The sequence below is a fragment of the Oncorhynchus gorbuscha genome, linkage group LG02 (assembly GCF_021184085.1).
Source record: "Oncorhynchus gorbuscha isolate QuinsamMale2020 ecotype Even-year linkage group LG02, OgorEven_v1.0, whole genome shotgun sequence".
NCBI lineage: Eukaryota > Metazoa > Chordata > Actinopteri > Salmoniformes > Salmonidae > Oncorhynchus > Oncorhynchus gorbuscha.
The window spans coordinates 88962943-88985115 of NC_060174.1; the positions used below are offsets into that span (position 1 = coordinate 88962943).

Sequence of the window (22173 nt, forward strand, 5' to 3'; positions counted from 1 at the left end):
GTATGGGGGTTGATTTAGAATTGTGTAAGAATATAGTCAAGATCATTTTCTAGACTAAAGCCTCAAATAGAAGGCTACAATTACATCTATTCAATATCTCTTCAGCTCAGTGTTCTATGATGGCATCTCGTGGAGAAACTTCATGAAATTAAATCCAGTGGTTGATACTGCATCTTGCATCAATAATAGAGTGTGAGGAACTACACAGAAAGCTACACAATCCCCCCTCTCTCTAGAAGAGTCCCATGCACAAAAGCAAATGGGAACCTTCTTCAAAGGCCTGTGGGACTATCCTACTGCTGTCACCAGTGTAGAAATTGAAGTGGAACCGCCATAGGGGAGATCGAACCAGCAACTCTGTGGTTTTGGGGCAAATTAACTTCCACAGTATGAGTCATAATACCCATAAAACCTAACGGTCAAACAGGGAAATGGTTCCAATCATTTTGCCACCATTCAATATGGGGATTTTAGAAACACTTCAAATAAGGTCTGTGTTCCGTCTGGGCTTACCCGGACGTGGCGTTTTGATAACCGTGTAACTACAGGGTAAGCCTACATGACACACAGCCCTTATTTTAAGTGTTTCTAAAATTGTCTATGGGTCAAATTAATGGTGGAAAAACGATTGGAACCATTTCCCTGTTTGACCGCTAGGTTTTATGGGTATTATGACACCTGTGGAAGTTAATTTGCCCGAAAACCACAGAGTCGCTGGTTCGATCCCCCCTATGGCGGTTCCACTTCAATTTCTACACTGGTGACAGCAGTAGGATAGTCCCACAGGCCTTTGAAGAAGGTTCCCGTTTGCTTTTGTGCATGGGACTCTTCTAGAGAGAGGGGGGATTGTGCAGCTTTCTGTGTAGTTCCTCATATACTCTATAATGGGAGTATCAGCACAGGCAGTGCAACTGTCAAAAGACCTCAGGGCCACACGTTCAAATCCTGTTTTGGCTGTTCACTATGAATTGATGAAATAGGTTGGTTAAAGGCTGACATACAGAGCCACCAGTAACATGTGACATTGTTACATTTCCTTCCTGGGAACATTAAGCCTAGAGGTAAGGCAGCAGGTAGCTTAGTGGTTAGAGTGTTGGGCCAGCGAAAGTTTTCTAGATCGAATCCCCGAGCTGTCGTTCTGCCCCTGAACAAGGCAGTTAACCCACTGTTCCTAGGCTATCATTATAAGTAAGAATTTGTTCTTAACTGACTTGCCAAGTTAAATAAAGGTTAAATAAAACATTTAAATTAGTGGAGGCTGCTGAGGGGAAGATGGCTCATAATGGCTGGAACAGAATCAATGTGTTTGATGCCACTCCATTCCAGCCATTATTATTAGTAGCCTCCACTGGTGTAAATGTGGTTGTATATTGGCAGATGTAAAAGCACAGTTCAAACTACATTTCTGGGACTCCGATTTCAGTGGGTCAGTCCCAGTTAATTGATTAGGAAAGGTCTAGAATATTATCTTGCTATTTCCGGGGCTATATAAATATTCTGTCGACCTACGTTTTTCCCCCCAAGGAATTTATGTAACGCACGAGCTAAACTTCAACCAATCAGAGTTCAATGCGTTGAGGGACAGCGTACAGAAAAATGTAACTGATCCTAGTGCTGGTTGATTCCTTACGTGGCCATATAACGTATTCCGCATTGAACAATAGTGGCTACATTCTGATTGTAGATCAGTTTCAGTCTGCTAGAACATACTAGAAGTGCAACATTTATTTTCACCGGCAGGTGAGGAGTTATTGGAAGAAGATATCCGGAAGAGGCTTCGTCTCATTCATCGGGTTGCGGAGACTGCGAACAGCTTTCATTCCGAATTGCGTCCATTATATCCAGGTAATTAAAGCAACAAAATGTTCATCTGTTATATCGTACATCATTGTCAGTTATAGGCATATGTAATGTGACGTTTCCTACAATTGTTTCTTGGCTACCCATATTCACTTTTGTGTCAGTGTGTCCTTATAATTAGAATCCACATGTGTATACTTATTTGTTGATTTAAGATAATTTGATGTCTACATTGTTGTATTCACTGGGGGTTTATTCAACCATTCTCTGAGACGACAGCTAAGGCCCCGGTGAAATGGCCGCAATTAATTGTAATGCGCATGGATGCGGAGCCAGCTGTACTGCAGTATTTACAGCGTTGTCCTTCAGAATCCCGGGTGGGGGAGGGTACAAAACGGTCGTGACTTGCGACAGATGAAATTTACCATTGAAATAGCTCGAGAGTTTGAACTGGATGTTTTGAAACCAGCCAGCAATTTGGGCTTTCCGTTGCTATGGCAATAGACAGCTCTAAACTGATTGAGGACCACATTCATTAGTAATTAGGTCCTCAATCAGTTTAGAGCTGCCCTAGAGCAGAGGTTCCCAAACTTCTTATACCCCTTCAAACATTCAACCTCCAGCTGCATACCCCCTCTAGCACCAGGGTCAGCACAGCTGCATACCCCCTCTAGCACCAGGGTCAGCACACTCTCAAATGTTTTTTTGTTGTTGCCATTGTTGTAAGCCTACCACACACACACACACACAAACTATATGATACATTTCTTAAACATAAGAATGAGTGTGAGTTGTTGTCACAACCCGGCTCCTGGGAAGTGACAAAGAGCTCTTAATTGGACCAGGGCACAAATAATAATAATCAATAATTTTGCTCTTTCAATGAACAAACCTTATTTGTTCATTGGAAATTATGAATAACTCGCCACAGGTTAATGAGAAGGGTGTGCTTGAAAGGATGCACAAAACTCCACAATGTTGGGTTGTATTAGAGAGGGTCTCAATCTTAAATCATTTCCCACACACAGTCTGTGCCTGTATTTAGTTTTCATGCTAGTGAGGGCTGAGAATCCACTCTCTCACATAGGTACATGGTTGCAAAGGGCACCAGTGTCTTAACAGTGCGACTTGCCAAGGCAGGATACTCTTGAGCGCAGCCCAATCCAGAAGTCTGGCAGTGGCTTCTGATTAAATAACATTTTCACAGAACTGCTTGTTGCAATTTCGACGAGGCTCTCTTGTTCAGATATCGGTAAGTGGACTGGAGGCAAGGCACGAAAGGGATAACGAATCCAGTTGTTCATGTCGTCTGTTTTGGGAAAGTACCTGCGTAATTGCACACCCAGCTAACTCAGGTGCTTCGCTATATCACATTTGACATTGTCCGTAAGCTTGAGTTCATTTGCACACAAAAATTCATACAATGATGGAAAGACCTGTGTGTTCTCCTTGTTAATGCAGACAGAGAAGAGCTCCAACTTCTTAATCATAGTCTCAATTTTGTCCCGCACAATGAATATAGCTGCAGAGAGTCCCTGTAATACTAGATTCAGATCATTCAGGCGAGAAAAAACATCACCCAGATAGGCCAGTCGTGTGAGAAACTCATCATCATGCAAGCGGTCAGACAAGTAAAAATGGTCAGTAAAGAACTTTAAGCTTGTCTCTCAATTTAAAAAAACGTGTCAATACTTTGCCCCTTGATAACCAGCGCACTTCTATATGTTGTAAAAGCCTTACATGGTTGCTGCCCAGATCATTGCATAATGCAGAAAATACACGAGAGTTCAGGGGCCTTGCTTTAACAAAGATAATATTTCACTGTAGTGTCCAAAACGTCTTTCAAGCTGTCAGGCATTCCACTATGTCTCCTTGTCATGGCTTTTGCGCCATCAGTACAGATACCAACACATATTGACCACCAAAGTCCATTTTATGTCACAAAGCTGTCCAGTACTTAAAAAAATTCACTCCTGTTGTCCTGGTTTCCAGTGGTTTGCAGAAGAGGATGTCTTCCTTAATTGACCCTCCATAAACGTAATGGACATATACCAGGAGCTGTGCCAGGCCCGCTACGTCTGTTGACTCATCCGTCTGTAACGCACAGAATCCCCCTCAATCAGCCTCCTGAGAAATTATCTTCAGCGAGACGGGGGTTCGGCGGGTCCTTAAGGCCTAATGTGGCTCCGCTCTACTCATAGAACTGGAGTTACAACTCCGGTAACTATCGTTCTATATCGTGGAGCTCTGCCCCATAGGGGAGCTCAACACTCCAAAATGTGCTCCCTGTCGAGCCTAACCCTTCCCACTTAATGAACAGGTCGGGCCCAGCAATGGCTACGACCAAAACCTGCAGTACTGTAACACACTGTGAAAACAGACTGTGTCACAATGTACTGCGTCCTCGGTCTAATCCACCCTCCTCAGTCTAAAAGCATAGCCAATGACTAGTGGGCAGATAAACATATTGAGTCATACTAATCTCTACGAGTGGATAGATGAGCCCAAAACTGTCAATACTAAAGATTAGTCTAAGATTAGTCTAAAAGTACTGTAACACAAGTCATAGACTTGTGAGCAGGATACAACACATGACTCTACTGTGCTGCACCCTCAGCCAGGAGTCATGTCATGTAGTTATTCTAATAGGAGAAAGCGGACCTGATGGAAACCCTGTCCATTGATCCTGCGTTTCCCGCCTTCCCACCAGCAAAGCTGAGAATAGGCAGAACCCATTTAGAAGACCTACTCACTGATTTCTCAGTGTAACCCGCCACACTCAATCCATAGGCAAAGCCAATGATTCGTGGGCAGATAATAGAATATGGGCCACCTACTCTGCATCAGCAGATAGATGATACCTTAATATTCTATCAAATTTAGTGACCGGTTTAATAGTAAAGTAATACTAGTTACAACACTATTTCCCTCATCACTCCTCCCCAACACAGTGATACACTGGTGGGCAGTCTTGACATTCCCTGTTGTACTGACAGTGTCAGACAAAGGTCATGTCGCACACCTCTCTCCTTGACAAAAAGAGCAGACCTAATGGGAAACCTGCCCAATCGTCCTGCATCTTTTCTTAATTCAAGTTCTCACTTCATCCATGCTGAGTACAGAACGAGCTAGAGAGTTATACGACATGTCTAACAGGTAGAATCGGATAAAAGGAGACAGTGACGCCCACGGCGCAGCTGCACAAATATCCTCTACCCCAGTTCCTCTAAAAAGGGCCGTAGATGCCGCTACTCCACGAGTTGAGTGGGCTCTTATTCCCTGAGGCAGTGGCCACCCTGCCACCTCATAAGCCGTCTCATTGCCTTCACAAAGCCCATGAGACAGCCGCTGTTTTGAAAGTGGTCTACCCAGTGTACTAGCACTGTGACACACAAATAGCTGAAGCGATGACCTAATCGTCGCTGTGCATTACACGTAGCACGCCAAGGCGCGCACTGGGCACAGGCGATGAAGCCTCTCCACTCCACATGGGGGGTGCTCAACGGTCTGTGACCTATGAAAGCTCTTAATAACCATCGGCATAAATGCAGGGTTAGGACGTAACACCGCTCAGCTCAGATCGCCGTTAATGGCAAGGCAGTCGGGTCTCGTCGAAAGAGCACCCAAATCACTGACTCGTTTGGCCGTAGTCAAAGCAAGCAACAGTGCCGTCTTCAGAGAACATCTTGAGGGGGACTTGATTCAGTGGCCCAAACGGCGTCTCGCAGAACGCCTTGAGTACCAAAGTTATATCCCACTGGGGCAGCGTGGCTCTAGGCATTGGCCAAACCCATCATGACAAGCTGAAATTGCTGCCGTGAACACGTTAATGGTGGTGGGTGAGCGCTGTTTGTGAAACATGAACTGTAGGAAAGAGAGCATGCCCTTGACATAACAGCATACAGGTTCCACATTCTCTGTGGCAGTTTTTCTTCCAATCTTGGTCAGTAGAGTGGATTTTTCCGGAGAAAAATCCAGACACTTCCCAACATCCTCGTCTTCTCTAGCGGTGCCGTCATCATATGACGCCTCAGAACCTGAGGCTAACACAGACATGGCGTCCTCTAGAGGGAGATCTACCCTGAAATGCCCACCGCTGCTTCCTCTCCTTTAAGAAAGGAGGGCGCAGCTAGGGCATTTCGGGGGATCTGTGAGGCTGCCCCTAGCATGCTGTGAACCTAAGCACACGAAACATAAGTTGCGCAGGGCCATAGTGGATCAGCGACACTGAGCTCTTAAAAGAGCTTTTGGGGTGGAAAATGCGTGCTCATTGAAGGATGATGTCGAGACCAGGAGATCGACAGCGGGTTCGTCCTGAGACTTCTCTCTTCTCTTCTAGGCTTCTTCAGGCCAGTCCTGTCGCTGAAGATAATGGGAGGCTAATTGAGGGGAAGAGTCCCCTTATATAGAGACACCTGTACTCCTATTGACTGCAGGTGTGTGTATAATTTCTCAGGCTATTCACTGCCTAGGCAGCGGGGTAAACCACGAGGAGCAGAGCTCCACGATATAGAACATCTCCTGCCATGTCACTGATGTGTTGTGAAACAGTGTTGTTTGATGAAGGCATTGTCTGTATAGTTTTTTTGGCCTTTTTCCCCCAACATTGTCCCAGCCGCATATCTGCGGCAGCAGGAGGAGTTAAGTCCTTCAAATAGTATGGGACTTGCGTGTCCTAGCCACTCGGTAGCTCACCATATAAGACGCTTGTAGCCCCTTCTTATTAATGGTATCTGTTGCTTCTATACGTCTTACTACTCGAAAGTCGTCTTTATTGTCGCCCATTTTAAGCCCATTTTTATTCTCCGCTTCTTAGCAAACTAATCAATCTGCTTTTTAAAAGACAGCTTTTCACCTATCAATACTGTATGCCAATATATTTGCAAGCATGGACACGATCAAGTACATATTGTTAAATCAGACTTATTTTTATGGGCTCCAGAGAAAAACATATACTTAGTTTTACCTGCATTCAGCACTAATTTCAGGCAATAAAGCTTTTCTGTAATACAATGATGACAGACTGTAGTTCAGCTAGAGCCTGGTCAACTGTGGGGGCAATAGCATACACAACAGTATCATCGGCATACAAGTGCAGGCTACATTGATTTTTTTTTTAAACATTCAATATTCTTAATGTAAAATGTACAGGACCCGGAATTGACCCCTGCGGGACATCTTTCGTAATATCCAGGAAATCTGTTTGAACACCATCAGTAGATATACATTGAGTTTCATCTGTCAAGTAATTTTATAACCAGTTACATGCAGCCTGGTCTAGACCAATTGAGGAAAGCATCCGAATTAGCAGGGACTGATCAACAGTATCGAAAGCCAATGAAGAGGGCAGCACAATGTTGACTTTATACTTTTAACTATAGACTCCTCATTCATTTGTAATGACAGCTAGGTAGTATTCATATGGGATGTAAGTGACATGCCAATTTATCTAACGTCACTTCCATCAGGAAGCACGATGACAAGCTGGTGGGAATTACTAATTCACCGACGTTGTATCGAGGTGCTTTGTGCTTACCGACGTGAGTGCTTCCTACTAGGTAGCAGTATTTACGGTGTTGCTGATAGCTGCTAAAGGCGTCCGTATGCTTCCCAGACTAAATAGTTTCCGCATACATATGAAGATATTTTGATGTTTTTTCGGCAAAAAAAGAGGCAAGCCAAAGTCTGTAGACAAATCCTACACTTCCTCATCAGCGATTGGTCAAAACTAGGGATTCTTTAATGAAGTGCCTGTTGTCATTTAACGAGAGACTACTCGCTCTCATGCACATTTTTTCACTGGAGAAATACTACACCAAATCTTGTAGTCAGATGCAAAATTGCGCAACTAAGATCTCGACAAAAACGTCAAAATGAATGGCAGATTTCTTCAGTTATCTTCATTGAATGACTATTTTGAGGAAGTGTCTACTGGGTTTTCTCGTAATTCAAGTGAAGGTCTTTTAAAGGAGTATGCGAGCACACTCATTCGGCTAGTAGAGCTCGGCTAGACACCAGCCAAACTGAAGCATGCTGACAATGTGGCCAATTTTCTTCCCTCCCATGATTTGATAAAAAGTATGATACTACCCTATACAATAAATAACTAATACTGATAACCATCTAGATGTCAAGAATGAACTGTAACAACAAGCACTGCGGTCCAGCAACAGTGTGGGAAGTAGCTGGGCTAGAGTAGCCAATATTAGGTTGACAGTCACAGTACATTTACATTTAAGTTATTTAGCAGACTCTCTTATCCAGAGCGACTTACAATAAGCACACTCAGGGCCGGCCTGCACATTAGGCAGGATTACGCGGCTGCCTAATTGACACACAACCTCACATAATTCTGCCCAAAAACAATGACCATTTCTCTCAACCAGTGGTATATAGGATTTTTAGGGGAGTGCTGATTCCGCCCTTTGATGAGCAGTACCCACTTTGTCAAAGGCAGGAGTGTAAAATATTTAGCATGTCCATTCCCTGCGCGCCTCTCCACGGTGCTGTTGGAGATGCATCGCTGTGGCGCTCCACCAACATTCCGTTAAAAAAACATGTAAATTAAGCTATTTCTGCTACATAATTTATGGTATAAAAAAGAATGTGGACTTTTCTGTAGCCTACAGGCTGGAGATAGAATGTATGACAATGTAATGAGAAGGACACGTTTTATGTCATGCAGGTTTCTCCGATCAAATAGCCTAACCTAAATGGCGCCTAATCAAATGAAAAATACACTGACATGTTAACACACCTAGCTTTGATGCAACCAAGAATGTACTGTACTCGTGGTTGCATCGATGCTAACAAACAGCATATCATAAAAGCAGGAAAGGTCAAAGTAAAATGGACTATGGAATGGACAATCAGGCTAATCACAACTGCAGTCCAGGAGTTTCACCCTGTGTGCCAAATTTGTCATGATCAGTGGTTTCCAGTTTGTATCTGTCAATTTTTGATGAACTGATCATAGCGGAATATAATATACTACTGCATTTCCTGCTGTAGGCTAAACACATTGCAAATAGAGTACCACAGTATGAATCATAATACCCATCAAACCTAGTGGTCAAACAAGGAAATGGTTCCAATCGTTTTTCCACCATACATTTTTCCCTGTAGGGGAGTTTAGAAACACTTAAAATAAGGACTGTGTTTCATGTAGGCTTACCCTGGCGTGATGTTTTGATAATCGTGTGAATCTCTCCAAGACAAGGTGACGTATCAATATATTCGCCTGCATTTTTACATTTACATTTTAGTCATTGAGAGTGACTTACATTAGTGAGTGCATACATTTAATAAAAATGGGGAACAATTCTGATTTCATGTATTTAGTCTAATAGGCACACTGTGATAGAGAAAACAACTATATTACAGAAACACTGGTAGAATAAGAGCGGAAGACCACATGAACAAAATTTAAAAAACAGACAATAGTATATATGAAATGCTTAACAACATAATAAAGAAGTAAGACTATGATGAGATTGGTAACTACATAATATACTTATACCAACCTAATCTGTATATTTCTCAGAAGAATGTCTTTTCTTCAGGATTCCCTCTCTTTGGCAAGCTTCTCCATGAACTCCTGGCAGTGGAGGTTGAAGTTTGTCTTCACAATAAGCATGGCCTTGATGGTAGGAACAGTGAACCTATTTCTTGCTGCTGTCCAAATATCATTCATTTGGGAGAACACTCTCTCGACTGGTGCATTAATTCCAGGTAAGCACATGACAACAGACGCTAATCCGCCAGGTTAGTGTGTGGGACGTCATTCTTTTTGAAGTGGGTAACCATCATGCTCCATCTCTGACTAAGCGGTGTCTCAGATGTTTTCCATTCTTCAAGCGATTTTTTTTTTTTTTTTTTTTTTTTTTTTTTCTTCTTTTTTTTTCCCCCTTTAGGAACACTTGCAGGCCAGTAACCTCGTCAAACAATGCATCCACATTCATGGTCACTTTGGGGCTGCCATCATATACAGTGTAACTTGGAATCTGGATCTCTTCACGCTGCGGTTGCCTTTTTAAAAGGAGACAATGTAAATATTTTAGATTTCTATGTGCTTTCCCTATGCTTGCAAGTAGTTCACAGCCACAGTGAGGAATGATTGGGAAGTTTTGAGAAGGCTCTCTTTAGACATTGCTCTATTTTCCTCTAGCTCTCTCAGAAGTCCTCTGACCAAAACTGGAATGAAGTTGTCATCACGTCTTGCAGTCAATTTTGCTTCAACGTTCCCAGAATTTCAGCTGACTCCACAGCACAGCGGTCCTGGCCTTCAAGCATCTTGATCGTGTCACTAAATACGGGCAGGTTTCCATGGCCAAAGGCCAGCCAAACTTGAGTCAGTGGATCTTCAAACATTGTTCGCAGGACAACAGGGTATTTGTCTTCAGATAGAAAAAAATATTTCAATGGCACATACATTTTCATCACTCGTTCTAGAGCAGGGACAGTCAGCAAACATTGCTGTGTCCTAAAATGATACTCCTGGCCAACAAACTCACAAAAGCTCTTCAGTCTTTCTACTCTGATGGTGAAAATAGGAAAATATCTTTGTTAGTAGGTACTCAACATCAAGGGGTATCGTATCCAAAGCTGTTCTGGTCGTGTTATGAATGATGTGGGCAGGACAACCTAAGCCAATCACCTCCTGTTGCAGAGCATTTTTAACTTTGGTATGGACATTGATCCTCCCCAGCCTATTCAGTCCTCCAAAGTTGGTATTTGTCTTGTCGGCAGGGAATTCCACGACTTTGTTTTCCAGGTTAGGTTTTTGGATGACCACCAGGACCTCCGATGCAATTTCCTCTGCAATTTGCTTCCTCTGCTTTTCCATAGCAGTTTTCTCTTAAACTAGCGCAAGTAACATTAGTTAGTAGAAGACGAGTGAATGAAGCTGCTATAGCGAGCAGCCTCATCTGTTGGCCAAAACAAGCACAACACGATTGAGACATCAACCGGTAGGCTCCTGCCTGGTCTTTCTTGCCACGTAAAATATGATTTCACTTCGTGGTCTGTTTTTAACGCACAGTTAAAAACGGGGACCGCTCCAGCCGGAGGCAGGCCACCAAAAACGGGTCTGGTCACCCTAGCTAACAAACAACTTTAACAATGCATTTGAGAGACAAGTGTTCATTGTGCTAATTTATTTATGTTTTCAATAAACATTGGAGACTAAATATAGTTTACATGTTGTCAATAATCTAAGCCAACTCTGTTTGATTTGCCCCATAGTTGTGCATGCCTTGGTTTTGTTGCTAAACAACCAGCCTGTCTATAGGAGGGCACAATTTCTTTGGCCAATCTAGGGTGGCAGAACAGCCAGGAGTGGGCCTGAGCACACGCATGCAACAGTACAACCATCATCAACTCTTTCATCGAAAATTAACAATCATACATTTTATTAACTGAGAATGTACAATTACTTTGTGTAAAGCTAACAGTTAAATATGACTCATTCATCCTCTGGCTTCAAAGTGTTAAATCCAACTCTTGCGGTAGTTCAATTGTAAATCTCGTCTGTCGCTGTATTGCATCTAGTCACAACCGTGCAAAGCACGTGCCTCCCCAGATGGTCAGGGATCATCCCAGATAAAGATAAATCGCATTTGCGAACCACGCCAAACTGGGTGAAAGTGCAATGATGCAATTGCCAAGACAAGACATTCTGACATTTGATTGTGTAACATAATAATAGTAGGCTAAATAGTGTTGATGGTGTTCACTGTAATATAATTTATAGGTTCAGAGATTTAAAAAAGCACCCCAGCTTATTTTGTGTGTACTCCTAATAGTTTGAGTGCCATTACCCACAGCCCTATGGGTTTGTATGCCCTTGGAAATTCCCTGCTGTCTCAATGTGTCAACCTCTGCTACATGGTGAATTTCCCATGGGACTGCAGTAGCATAGTCTTTTCAATAGTAAGGCAGCACACCATGTATACATACCTCTTGCCTTGCCTAAGATGGCTGCCTGGCCCATCCAATGCCAGCCCATACATGAATGGCAAAGATGCATAAAGATGGCAACCCCCATGTACTTACCACAAATGCCTCGTTTGTGGTCCTGTGTAGCTCAGTTGGTAGAGCATGGCACTTGTAACGCCAGGGTAGTGGGTTCGATCCCCGGGACCACCCATACGTAGAATGTATGCACACATGACTGTAAGTCGCTTTGGATAAAAGCGTCCGCTAAATGGCATATATTATATATATTATTATATTATATTACCATATTGTACATTCCTCACTGTAAAAAAATTGTAAAGGCATTACATGATTCAAATTCTAGCTCCAAGACAGCGGCGAAAAAGTAGATTGTGCTGATTGGTTCAATTTGCCAGTTTAAGAACTTTGTGGGAAGTAATAAAAACAAGGATGTCATTTCCAATAGTACCTCTATTTTTTTCGGCACACCTTAAACGTGATAATTCTGTGCAACTTCCGGCGTGTGTTTACTGTGAATATTGAGGCTTTACTCGCTTTAAGTTACAGTTTTAACGGTGACCACATAGGCTATTGTGACTATTTGATCAAAGTGTAGGCCTACCAGAGTGGCCTACCATCAAAACAAAAAAATGCATCCCATAACATTTTAACATGGAAATAGCTGTTCTATCATTCACCTACAGTAGCAGTAAGTGTGTGTTGTTCAATGTAGGCCTACATTTCATGAGATTTAAAAAAAAAAAAAAACATGGAGGGCTTGTCATGAAGCTGTTTATCCACTTGTCCTGAAAATGTTGTTGTTTGACGCAATAAACCACTTCACAAAATAACATTCATTATTATTCCCATACCATTATTACAAGGAATCGGACAAATGCTACCCTCTTCCTCTTGGCTACTTAGCTTATTCAAGACCACTCAAAATACAACACTGCCCCTTTAAAACATAAACATTTAAAACACCTGCCTTGCTATTCAAAGATGGCTAGAAATGCACACATTTTGTGCTCTTGTAGGAAGCAACCACTCTCCTATTATTGAATAGAAATTAGCTATAACTGGGCTAATAACTCACTAACTAGCAAAAAATATGAACACATGTACGCAGGTGACAACATGCAGATCTCAAAACAAGCGCCTCTACTCGTGACTGCTCATGCAGTAAACACAGTCCAGTTCAAAGTGAACAGCACAGATCCATATATGGCTATTTACATATAGGCCAACTGCAGTTCTGATAGGTTATGGTGTGCCGGTCTGTGTAAAGTATGTGCCTGAGTTGTGCTTGTCAATGCAGTAGAACCCTACTCTGATGTGTTCTGCTGATAGAGGAAATTATGGTTGAAATTACTAATTATGTACACATTCCAATCAGAACTGACTAGTCCAAATGCTATAATGTACTGTACATGTGAATCTTCTCTCTTGCTCCCATTCCCAATTGTATATAATGTAGTCAGGAGTTTAGTAACTATGAAGGTCTGTTCCTTAGTTCATTCAGTTGTACAAATCTCCAGGTGGTGGGAACAGCCCATCTCCAGATTGTCTAGAATGTTGATTTATACTGACTGGCCTTGACTTCGTGCTGATAACGTGATGGCTCGAGAGCTAGAGGGCCCCTCCACTTGTAAATGGAACGTTTGGAAAACGCTGATGTCATTTTCAGTTTATAACCTGTGGAAATGTGTGTATGCGTTTAGTACTCTCTTGAAATAAACACTGTTACCTTTGGCTTTTAAGACTGGTCTCAATCTACTTCATGCATAATTAATGAACTTACAACTCATTAATGAATTAGAAATGAGTTTTGGCAATTTGGTTTTGGCAATAAAACATACAGGAATTTAGAATTCCTCTATCATCTGCCTACAAGAAAATCTCTTGCATAGTTTGCTTTGTTTCGGTATGTCACATTGGAAGTGGCTAATATTGTGTTGATTCAAGCACAATTCCCACGGTAGAGCTAAACGTTGATAGTGTTAATTAAAGGAGGAAACTGAGTGAAGTTCAATCTTGTGCTTCTCTGCGCACGCTGATATTTCTTCTGCACTGCAGTCCAAGAGGAGCTGCGTGCAGTTTAGTAGGAACATTGTTAATATCTGAATTTCTCTATATTTAGGCACCTTTGCCATCAGTTTAAAGAGCGACTGTCCCTAAAAAGCAAATTCTCATTTTTGAAAATGGCCTATGCGGCATCAATATGTGCAGATACATTTATTCTAGTGTCAAAATTGACTACGAAGTTTAAATAAGAAAATGTTGGTCATAAAGTATGTCTCGTACAAAACTGAGATTTGCAAGATGATAGGAAAACAAAATTATGTCATGGAATGAATAGTACCGTAACAGTTTTCCATGGGCTGTGTTTATTTTAATCTTGCCCAAATTCCCACAACTTGCAGAACCCAAGTAATCATCAATTCAGAACTCCGATCACAATGCCAATGGTCAATTTGGTTGACATTTGATATCACAATGGGGCTAGTTAGGGACCATCAGTAAATTACACCGTGTACATGGAACAATAATTTAAAAGGTCAATAGCTCCAAATTTCAATGACTTAACCTTAAACCAAATATAAATTGTAGAACTTAATTTACAAATATTGAACGCATTCAATGAGAACTAAAAGATGCAACATGAAAAATATTGTCCCTTTTTACATTGTGTACTTTGACGGCCCCTAACTATCCCCAGAGATACGCTATCCAAAGTAAAACCAACTTTGCCAAGGTGGCACACCAGCTGACTGAAGCTAATTGGCTTAATAATTTGGCTAACTCTTTCCACCTGCGTACACACAGGAAACACCCACATCAAGCCACACCACAAAACAAACTCACCTTTTAATTCTGTCAAGGCCGTTAGCATTTTTTTAATGAACCAAATCTAAAACAAGGCCAAATCAGGAAGTGCAGTCGCCCTTTAAATGAAACTGAAGGCCTAAGACTTTTTTGGAACCGGATTAGTCACCGTTCTTAGGAATTGAATTTCAACACAACGAGTTGGCATATTTCTCCATTTAAGGAAGTTGCACATGTAATGTAATCTATGGTGGCTATGTTTACCCAGGCAGCCCAATTCAGATTTTTTTCCTACTTTTTTTTTTTTTTTACTAATCTGATCAGCTTTGAAAAATATATTGTCACATCAGAGCTGATCTGATTGGTCAAAAGACCAATTAGTTAAAAAAAATATCAGAATTGGGCTGCCTGTGTAAATACAGACACAGTGATTGATAAACTATTGTCCAAAGTCTCTATGGGTCACTTTAACTTGAGTGATGATGACTGCCACCTATTGGAAAGACTTTGCTCATCATTAAATATTTATCTGTTTTCACAGCAACTATGTCTAAGGGAACAGCAGTTGGCATTGATCTCGGGACCACTTATTCCTGCGTGGGTGTGTTCCAGCATGGTAAGGTTGAAATCATTGCCAACGACCAGGGTAACAGGACCACACCAAGCTACGTTGCCTTCACTGATTCTGAGAGGCTCATCGGTGATGCTGCCAAGAATCAGGTTGCCATGAACCCCTGCAACACAGTGTTCGGTAGGTTTATGTATTCCAATTGTGATTATTGGTAGATGATTGTAAAGGTGTGATGCAGTTCCTGCCATTTGTAGTTTCCACCAGAGGTTTTATAACCTTCCTTGGATGTCTGAGTGAGAAACCAAAAATCAACTGCTATGATCGGAGTATGTCTATAATGCAATCGTTTTAACATACTTTTTATTTGCGTATTCCAGATGCTAAGCGTTTGATTGGTAGAAGATTTGAGGACACTGTGGTTCAGTCTGACATGAAACACTGGCCTTTCAACGTCATCAGCGATAGCGGACGCCCCAAAGTGGAGGTTGAATACAAAGGCGAGACCAAGAGCTTCTACCCTGAGGAAATCTCCTCCATGGTGTTGGTCAAGATGAAGGAGATTGCAGAGGCCTACCTCGGGAAGGTGTGTTTGAGTTGCATTGCAGTCCATTTCAGATTTTTATTGACAGTATTCATTCACAACCTCTTTTTTTCTACCCTCATTTTTGCAGACTGTATCAAATGCGGTTGTAACAGTGCCAGCTTACTTTAACGACTCTCAGCGCCAAGCAACCAAAGACGCTGGAACAATCTCTGGTCTGAATGTTCTGCGAATCATCAATGAGCCAACCGCTGCCGCTATTGCTTATGGCTTGGACAAGAAGGTGAGACGCATATATATTTTTAAAGCTCAGGAAGGTCTATTGAAATAATAATTTGATTTGAACAGACTAGATTTAAATCGCTATGATGAAGTTTGTTCCTGCCATTAAGTTATATATATATATATATATATCACACAGACGCACTGTACATGAGACAATATTTTTGTATGTATATATATATCTCTAGCTAGCCATGTGTCATACCGTTTAAATATTGAACATTCTTCTGTTTCAGGTTGGTGCTGAAAGAAATGTCCTTATCTTTGATCTGGGTGGCGGCACCTTTGATGTGTCCATCCTGACCATTGAGGATGGCATCTTTGAGGTCAAGTCCACTGCTGGAGACACCCATCTGGGTGGAGAAGACTTTGACAACCGCATGGTCAACCACTTCATCGCAGAGTTCAAACGAAAGTACAAGAAAGATATCAGTGACAACAAGAGAGCTGTTCGCCGTCTCCGTACCGCCTGTGAGAGGGCAAAGCGCACCCTGTCCTCCAGCACCCAGGCCAGCATCGAGATTGACTCTCTGTATGAGGGAATCGACTTCTACACCTCCATCACCAGAGCTCGTTTTGAGGAACTCAACGCAGACCTTTTCCGTGGCACCTTGGACCCAGTGGAGAAATCCCTCCGTGATGCCAAGATGGACAAGGCCCAGGTCCACGATATTGTCCTGGTCGGAGGCTCCACTCGTATCCCCAAGATCCAGAAATTGCTCCAAGATTTCTTTAACGGCAAAGAGCTCAACAAGAGCATCAACCCCGACGAGGCTGTGGCCTATGGCGCAGGTGGGTCACTGATCATCCTGTGTTCACTCTGTGGTCATTGGGCTGCTATAACTAGCCCTATCCTAATAGTTTAGCTGTGATTAAGTTTATTCCTGCCATTAGTACTCAAAAGACAAAAGATGGCCCAACACTTTCCTTTTTTAATGTCTGAGTAACAATGTTACTGTGGCTCTACAATTATATTTTTATATGAGTCTAACCTCACCATTCCCTTTTACAGCTGTCCAGGCAGCCATCCTCTCAGGTGACAAGTCTGAAAATGTCCAGGACCTGCTTCTGCTGGATGTCACCCCCCTGTCCCTGGGTATTGAGACAGCTGGAGGTGTCATGACTGTCCTGATCAAACGTAACACCACCATCCCAACCAAGCAGACCCAGACCTTCACCACCTACTCAGACAACCAGCCCGGTGTGCTCATTCAGGTGAAAATACCCTGCATAAAATGTACATTTCAGGGCAATGTTTCCTCATTCCTTTAGCCACTTGTTGTGATGAAGTTTACTCGTGCCATTCATAGATTCCACCAGAGGTTGAAAGACAAAATATGTCCCAATACCTTTGTTGGATGTCTAAGGGACTATCTAGTGAAATGTACTTCTCATTTGATGACCATGTATGGTTTTAGCTAATATAGACTTTATCCTCCAGGTGTATGAGGGTGAGAGGGCCATGACCAAGGACAACAACCTGTTGGGCAAGTTTGAGTTGACTGGAATCCCCCCTGCACCTCGCGGTGTTCCTCAGATTGAGGTCACCTTCGACATTGATGCAAACGGCATCCTCAATGTCTCTGCCGTTGATAAGAGCACTGGCAAGGAGAACAAGATCACAATCACCAATGACAAAGGTAGACACAATAAAATGTGACCAAAGTGAAATGCTATTACAATATGATACCCACTTGGATAGTGAGAGTATCCTTAATTTAAGACTTTTTTTTCTTTTTGTCTGACCAGGTCGCCTAAGCAAGGAGGACATTGAGCGCATGGTCCAGGAGGCTGAGAAGTACAAGTGTGAGGATGATGTGCAGCGTGACAAGGTTTCTTCCAAGAACTCCCTGGAGTCCTACTCTTTCAACATGAAATCCACAGTGGAGGATGAGAAACTACAGGGCAAGATCAGTGACGAGGACAAGACTAAGATTCTGGACAAGTGCAATGAGATCATTGCCTGGCTGGATAAGAACCAGGTACAGTATGTTGCTGTGCCCATTAATTTAAACCAAGTTATTACCTATAACGTGTCAAGAAGGTAAATAAATCAATCATAATCTGTATATTTTTTTTCAGACTGCGGAGAAGGAAGAGTATGAGCACCAGCAACAGGAGCTGGAGAAGGTGTGCAACCCCATCATCACCAAACTGTACCAGAGTGCCGGTGGTATGCCTGGTGGAATGCCTGGAGGCTTCTCAGGCGCTAGCGGTGCTGCTCCTGGAGGTGGTGGATCCTCAGGCCCCACCATCGAGGAAGTCGATTAAACCCAATGTCCCATCTCATCACTCTGTAAACACAAAGCATGTAACCCCAGAGTCCCAATTTGTAAATTTGGTCATTGGCTGAGTAATTTAAACTGATAAAAGCTGCTATGTGTGTTTTGAATACTTGAATATGTACACTGTCAAAACTATTGGGATTTTAAGGAAGAAGAGTTTGCCTGTCTATACATTTTGAGTCCTGGAGAATAAATTATTATTTATGTCACTAACCACGTTTCCATCCACAGTTTTTATGAGTAAAAAAATCACGATAGCTGTGATGTTAATGGCTAGTTTTGGTACAATTTTATATATACCGACAGAATTTGTTCGTTTGAAATGGTGGGATCTTTTTGTGTCGGTAAAATTTATTATGTGAGAAATGGTGGTGGAAATGCCTTTATGCGCAAATATTGATTTAATAACCAACATATCGAAGTAAACTTGGGAGTCACATAACGATATAGTGTGTGGTCCTCCCACTATGACTCGAAACCATGCAGTTTTAGTCTACAAATGAAATAACTTATGAACTTCACAGGGTGGTGAAAGTGCACAATGATCTTGATGCTACTTTCCAATAAATATCGAGGGTCTTATCCTGGTGACGATCGATGCTTGACTGCCGTTTGACAAAAGTATTCTTGCTCTTATCCATAATAATCTGCACAGGTGAGGTTCTTGAGTTAAATAAGCAATTGAGATCCCATCATGCTTAGGGTCACGTTTTGGCTATTCCTATTTTGGCTATTAGATAACAATGCCTCCATCCACAAGGCATGAGTGGTCACTGAATGGGTTGATGAGGATGAAAACGATGTTAACCATATGGCATCAAATATCCCAAAATATCAACCCAATTATGTGAGATTTTTCCATCAACAAAACACAAAAATATGGATTCTTGTGGAAGAATGGTGTTGCGTCCCTCCAATAGAGTTCCAGACACTTGTAGAATCTATGCCAAGGTGCATTGAAGCTGTTCTGGCTCATGGTGTAAGTCGCTCTGGATAAGAGCGTCCGCTAAATGACTTAAATGTAAATGTAAGACACTTTATGTTTGTGTTTCCTTTTATTTTGGCAGTTAACATGATTATTTTTTTAAATAAGAAAATTTCACAACAGAACTGCACAGTGGTCACTTTAGGAATGGTTAGTGCTATCCAGAATCCTTGGGACGTCCCCTCAACGGGGTGACATCAGAGTTGGCGTCCCAAGGAATCCCTTTAGACTTATGTAGGCCGACTGCATCAGTCTAAAGGGGTAGAATCAAAGAGGATAGTGAAAAACACTCGTCTAAACTTCATCCTATTCATATAGAGATAAATAGTAATGGTGTCTTTTGGTAGGCACTAACTCCAGCATGGTTCGTTGAACAAACATATTGGGAAATTAATGTCGTTTCTGCCGGGTTTTTGAATAAACGCTCAAAATAAGGTCTGTGGTTAACCTAGGCTAAGGATATCTTATGTTTTGTTCTATGAGAATCTTCATCAGCTCATGTCACTTTTTGTGAATTTAAGAATTAAGTAATTAAATAAAATCACAAACATTAACTGACTGAAGTAATTGAGATAATAATATTTGCTAATAATGATAATCATAGAACTCAAGATTTCCTAAGCCTCTGTTAACCTCACCTTAATTCATGTCTCATAGGAATTGCTTAATGAACCAGAGGCAACTCCGTTCCTTCCGGTTTTTATGATTACATCCTGGCGAACTTTAACAGCAGAGAGATGCTCTAAAGAAGAGACGCTTATCTAGGAAATTAGTTTAAGTGCAGTGCATTCGGAAAGTATTCAGACCCCTTGACTTATTCCACATTTTGTAACATGACAGCCTTATTCTAAAATGGATAAAATAGTTTTTTCCCCTTATCAATCTACACACAATACCCCATAATGACAAAGCAAAAACAGGTTTTAGAAATGTTTGCAAAAAAATAAAAATACTGAAATTTTACACAAGTGTTCAGACCCTTTACTCAGTTTTCATCAAGGATCTTTCTGTACTTTGCTCCGTTCATCTTACCCTTGATCCTGACTAGTCTCATTAATCATGCAAACACATGTATTTTTTCATTGTTACATGGGATTAGTGAGATTCAAACCTCTAATCTTCTGTTCTCTACCCATGGAGCTAGCGCGCCATCTTTTTTATGCATACAAAGCAGTTCATTTTAATCTAGGAAACAAGCACTCATTAAGATCAAATGTGGCCAATTAGTGGGTGCGGCCAACACACCTGAACAAGATAAAGAATGGAGAGAGGTTTGTCAATGCTGAGAACGGAATGTATATGTATTTAAGTAACATTCTTAGAACATTCTCAGAATGTTACTACATTCTTTATTTATTGAACATTTTCTTAACGTTCTCTGAGCAATTTATTATTTGAGAACACTATTGAACTCTTGAAATACCCTACAGTCGAAATGATTCATAGTTAGCTCCAGCACTTTCACATCGATGTGACTACTGAAATGTTAGTTTCATATCAAATTTTATTAGTCACATGTGCCGAATACAATGCGCCGAATTTCACCTTACAGTGAGTCTTGTGTGGCTCAGTTGGTAGAGCATGGCGCTTGCCATGCCAGAGTTGTGGGTTCGATTCTCACGGGGTGACCAGTTTGAAAAAATATGAAAATATGTCTGCACTCACTACTGTAAGTCGCTCTGGATAAGAGCGTCTGCTAAATGACGTAAATGTAAATGTAGAACATTCCTAATGTCAAACCAGTTGGACAACGTTCCTAGAAAAAAATTGTTAGAGGAATGAAATACAAAGAAAATAAAAATAAAAATGGTCAAGTTCCATAAAAGCCAAGCAACTATGTTGCACCATTCCCAGAAAGTTGTATGCAAAATAACCATAGGACTAGCAGTCGTTCAATCTTCTTGTTGCAACAGTTGGGACAATTCGGAGTACAATGCATTTCTCTGGATTGAGGTACATTTTCCGAGGCTCCACGGTGTCTTAATCTAAACAGGAAACCTGACTGACCCCAATACAACTATAAGCAAGCACAGGGTCGGAATTTATTCTGGATAGTTAATAGGTAGAGAGAGTGGGAAGTTTTAAGTACCTGGGAATCATCATGGACAACAATAAAAAATGCCAACAAAGACAACTGAATGTCAACACTGGATACTCTCCAACTACTACACCTGCCATATAGAGAGTGTACTAACTTACTGTTTCCTAGCCTGGTACAATGGGCTGTTAGTATCAAACAAGGTCATCCTCAGGAGGACTGTGAACCTGGGGTTCAAGCTCTGCTGAACAATTAATAAAATAGCCACTGGATAATTTACAAGGTCTTTCTCCATTTTCGCCAGCTGTTAAAAATAAGTTCAAGTTAGGCAAAGATTTGTCTATTCAAGGAAGAGTTTTGATGACTACGGCTGAAGGCATGTCTAGAGCTTCGTATATGTTATCTTGTCTCAACACTCCCAAATATATTTGCTCCCAATTAGATAAGACACGGTTTAAATGTATGGAAAAATAAACATCACAAAGTAAACGATGTGATGTGGGCTAGCTACTCAACTCAGGTGGAATTCAGGTGGAACTTCTGTGTTGTAAATTGGCCATAGGTATGGACTCTATTATACAAATAATGTGCTCACTAACAAAGTGAGAGAAACATTCTTTCAAATAACTCAGATGTTACCCCTCCAACAAAAATATTTGGAAATGTACACTACATGTATTTTTGATTTTGTGTTTATCTGTTTGTGATGTTTTGTATTAACATTTAAGAAGGATGTATAGATTTTTGTAACACATTTGAAATTGAAAAATAAATAAATATATATATTTTCAATTTCATATATATAAACTGCTCAAAAAAATAAAGGGGAACACTAAAATAACACATTCTAGATCTGATGGAAGGAAATATTCTTATTAAATACTTTTGTCTTTACATAGTTGAATGTGC

General features: G+C 41.4%; 1 protein-coding gene across 3 annotated transcripts; it reads left to right on the plus strand.

The window, feature by feature from the left end:
- Positions 1-1603: 1603 nt before the first annotated feature.
- Positions 1604-18454, plus strand: LOC124012328 (heat shock cognate 70 kDa protein-like). Of its 3 annotated transcripts, XM_046325830.1 has the most exons (10): positions 1604-1845; positions 6140-6236; positions 15104-15313; positions 15511-15716; positions 15805-15957; positions 16193-16748; positions 16969-17171; positions 17398-17596; positions 17706-17938; positions 18039-18454. In XM_046325830.1, exons 3-10 carry the CDS (start codon positions 15109-15111, stop codon positions 18225-18227), a joined length of 1944 nt encoding a protein of 647 aa, XP_046181786.1. In that variant the 5' UTR covers positions 1604-1845; positions 6140-6236; positions 15104-15108; the 3' UTR covers positions 18228-18454. The 3 variants fall into 3 exon arrangements, with proteins under 3 accessions (XP_046181786.1, XP_046181777.1, XP_046181794.1); XM_046325821.1 differs by lacking the exon at positions 6140-6236 and having other exon boundaries at positions 1605-1845; XM_046325838.1 differs by lacking the exons at positions 1604-1845; positions 6140-6236 and adding an exon at positions 14662-14797.
- Positions 18455-22173: the final 3719 nt, after the last annotated feature.

Coding starts and splice junctions, on each gene's coding strand:
- LOC124012328 (XM_046325830.1), top strand. CDS start 15,109: ATGTCTAAGGGAACAGCAGTTGGCATTGATCTCGGGACCACTTATTCC. Junction 15,717..15,804: donor CAGAGGCCTACCTCGGGAAG/GTGTGTTTGAGT, acceptor TCATTTTTGCAG/ACTGTATCAAATGCGGTTGT. Junction 17,172..17,397: donor AGCCCGGTGTGCTCATTCAG/GTGAAAATACCC, acceptor TTTATCCTCCAG/GTGTATGAGGGTGAGAGGGC.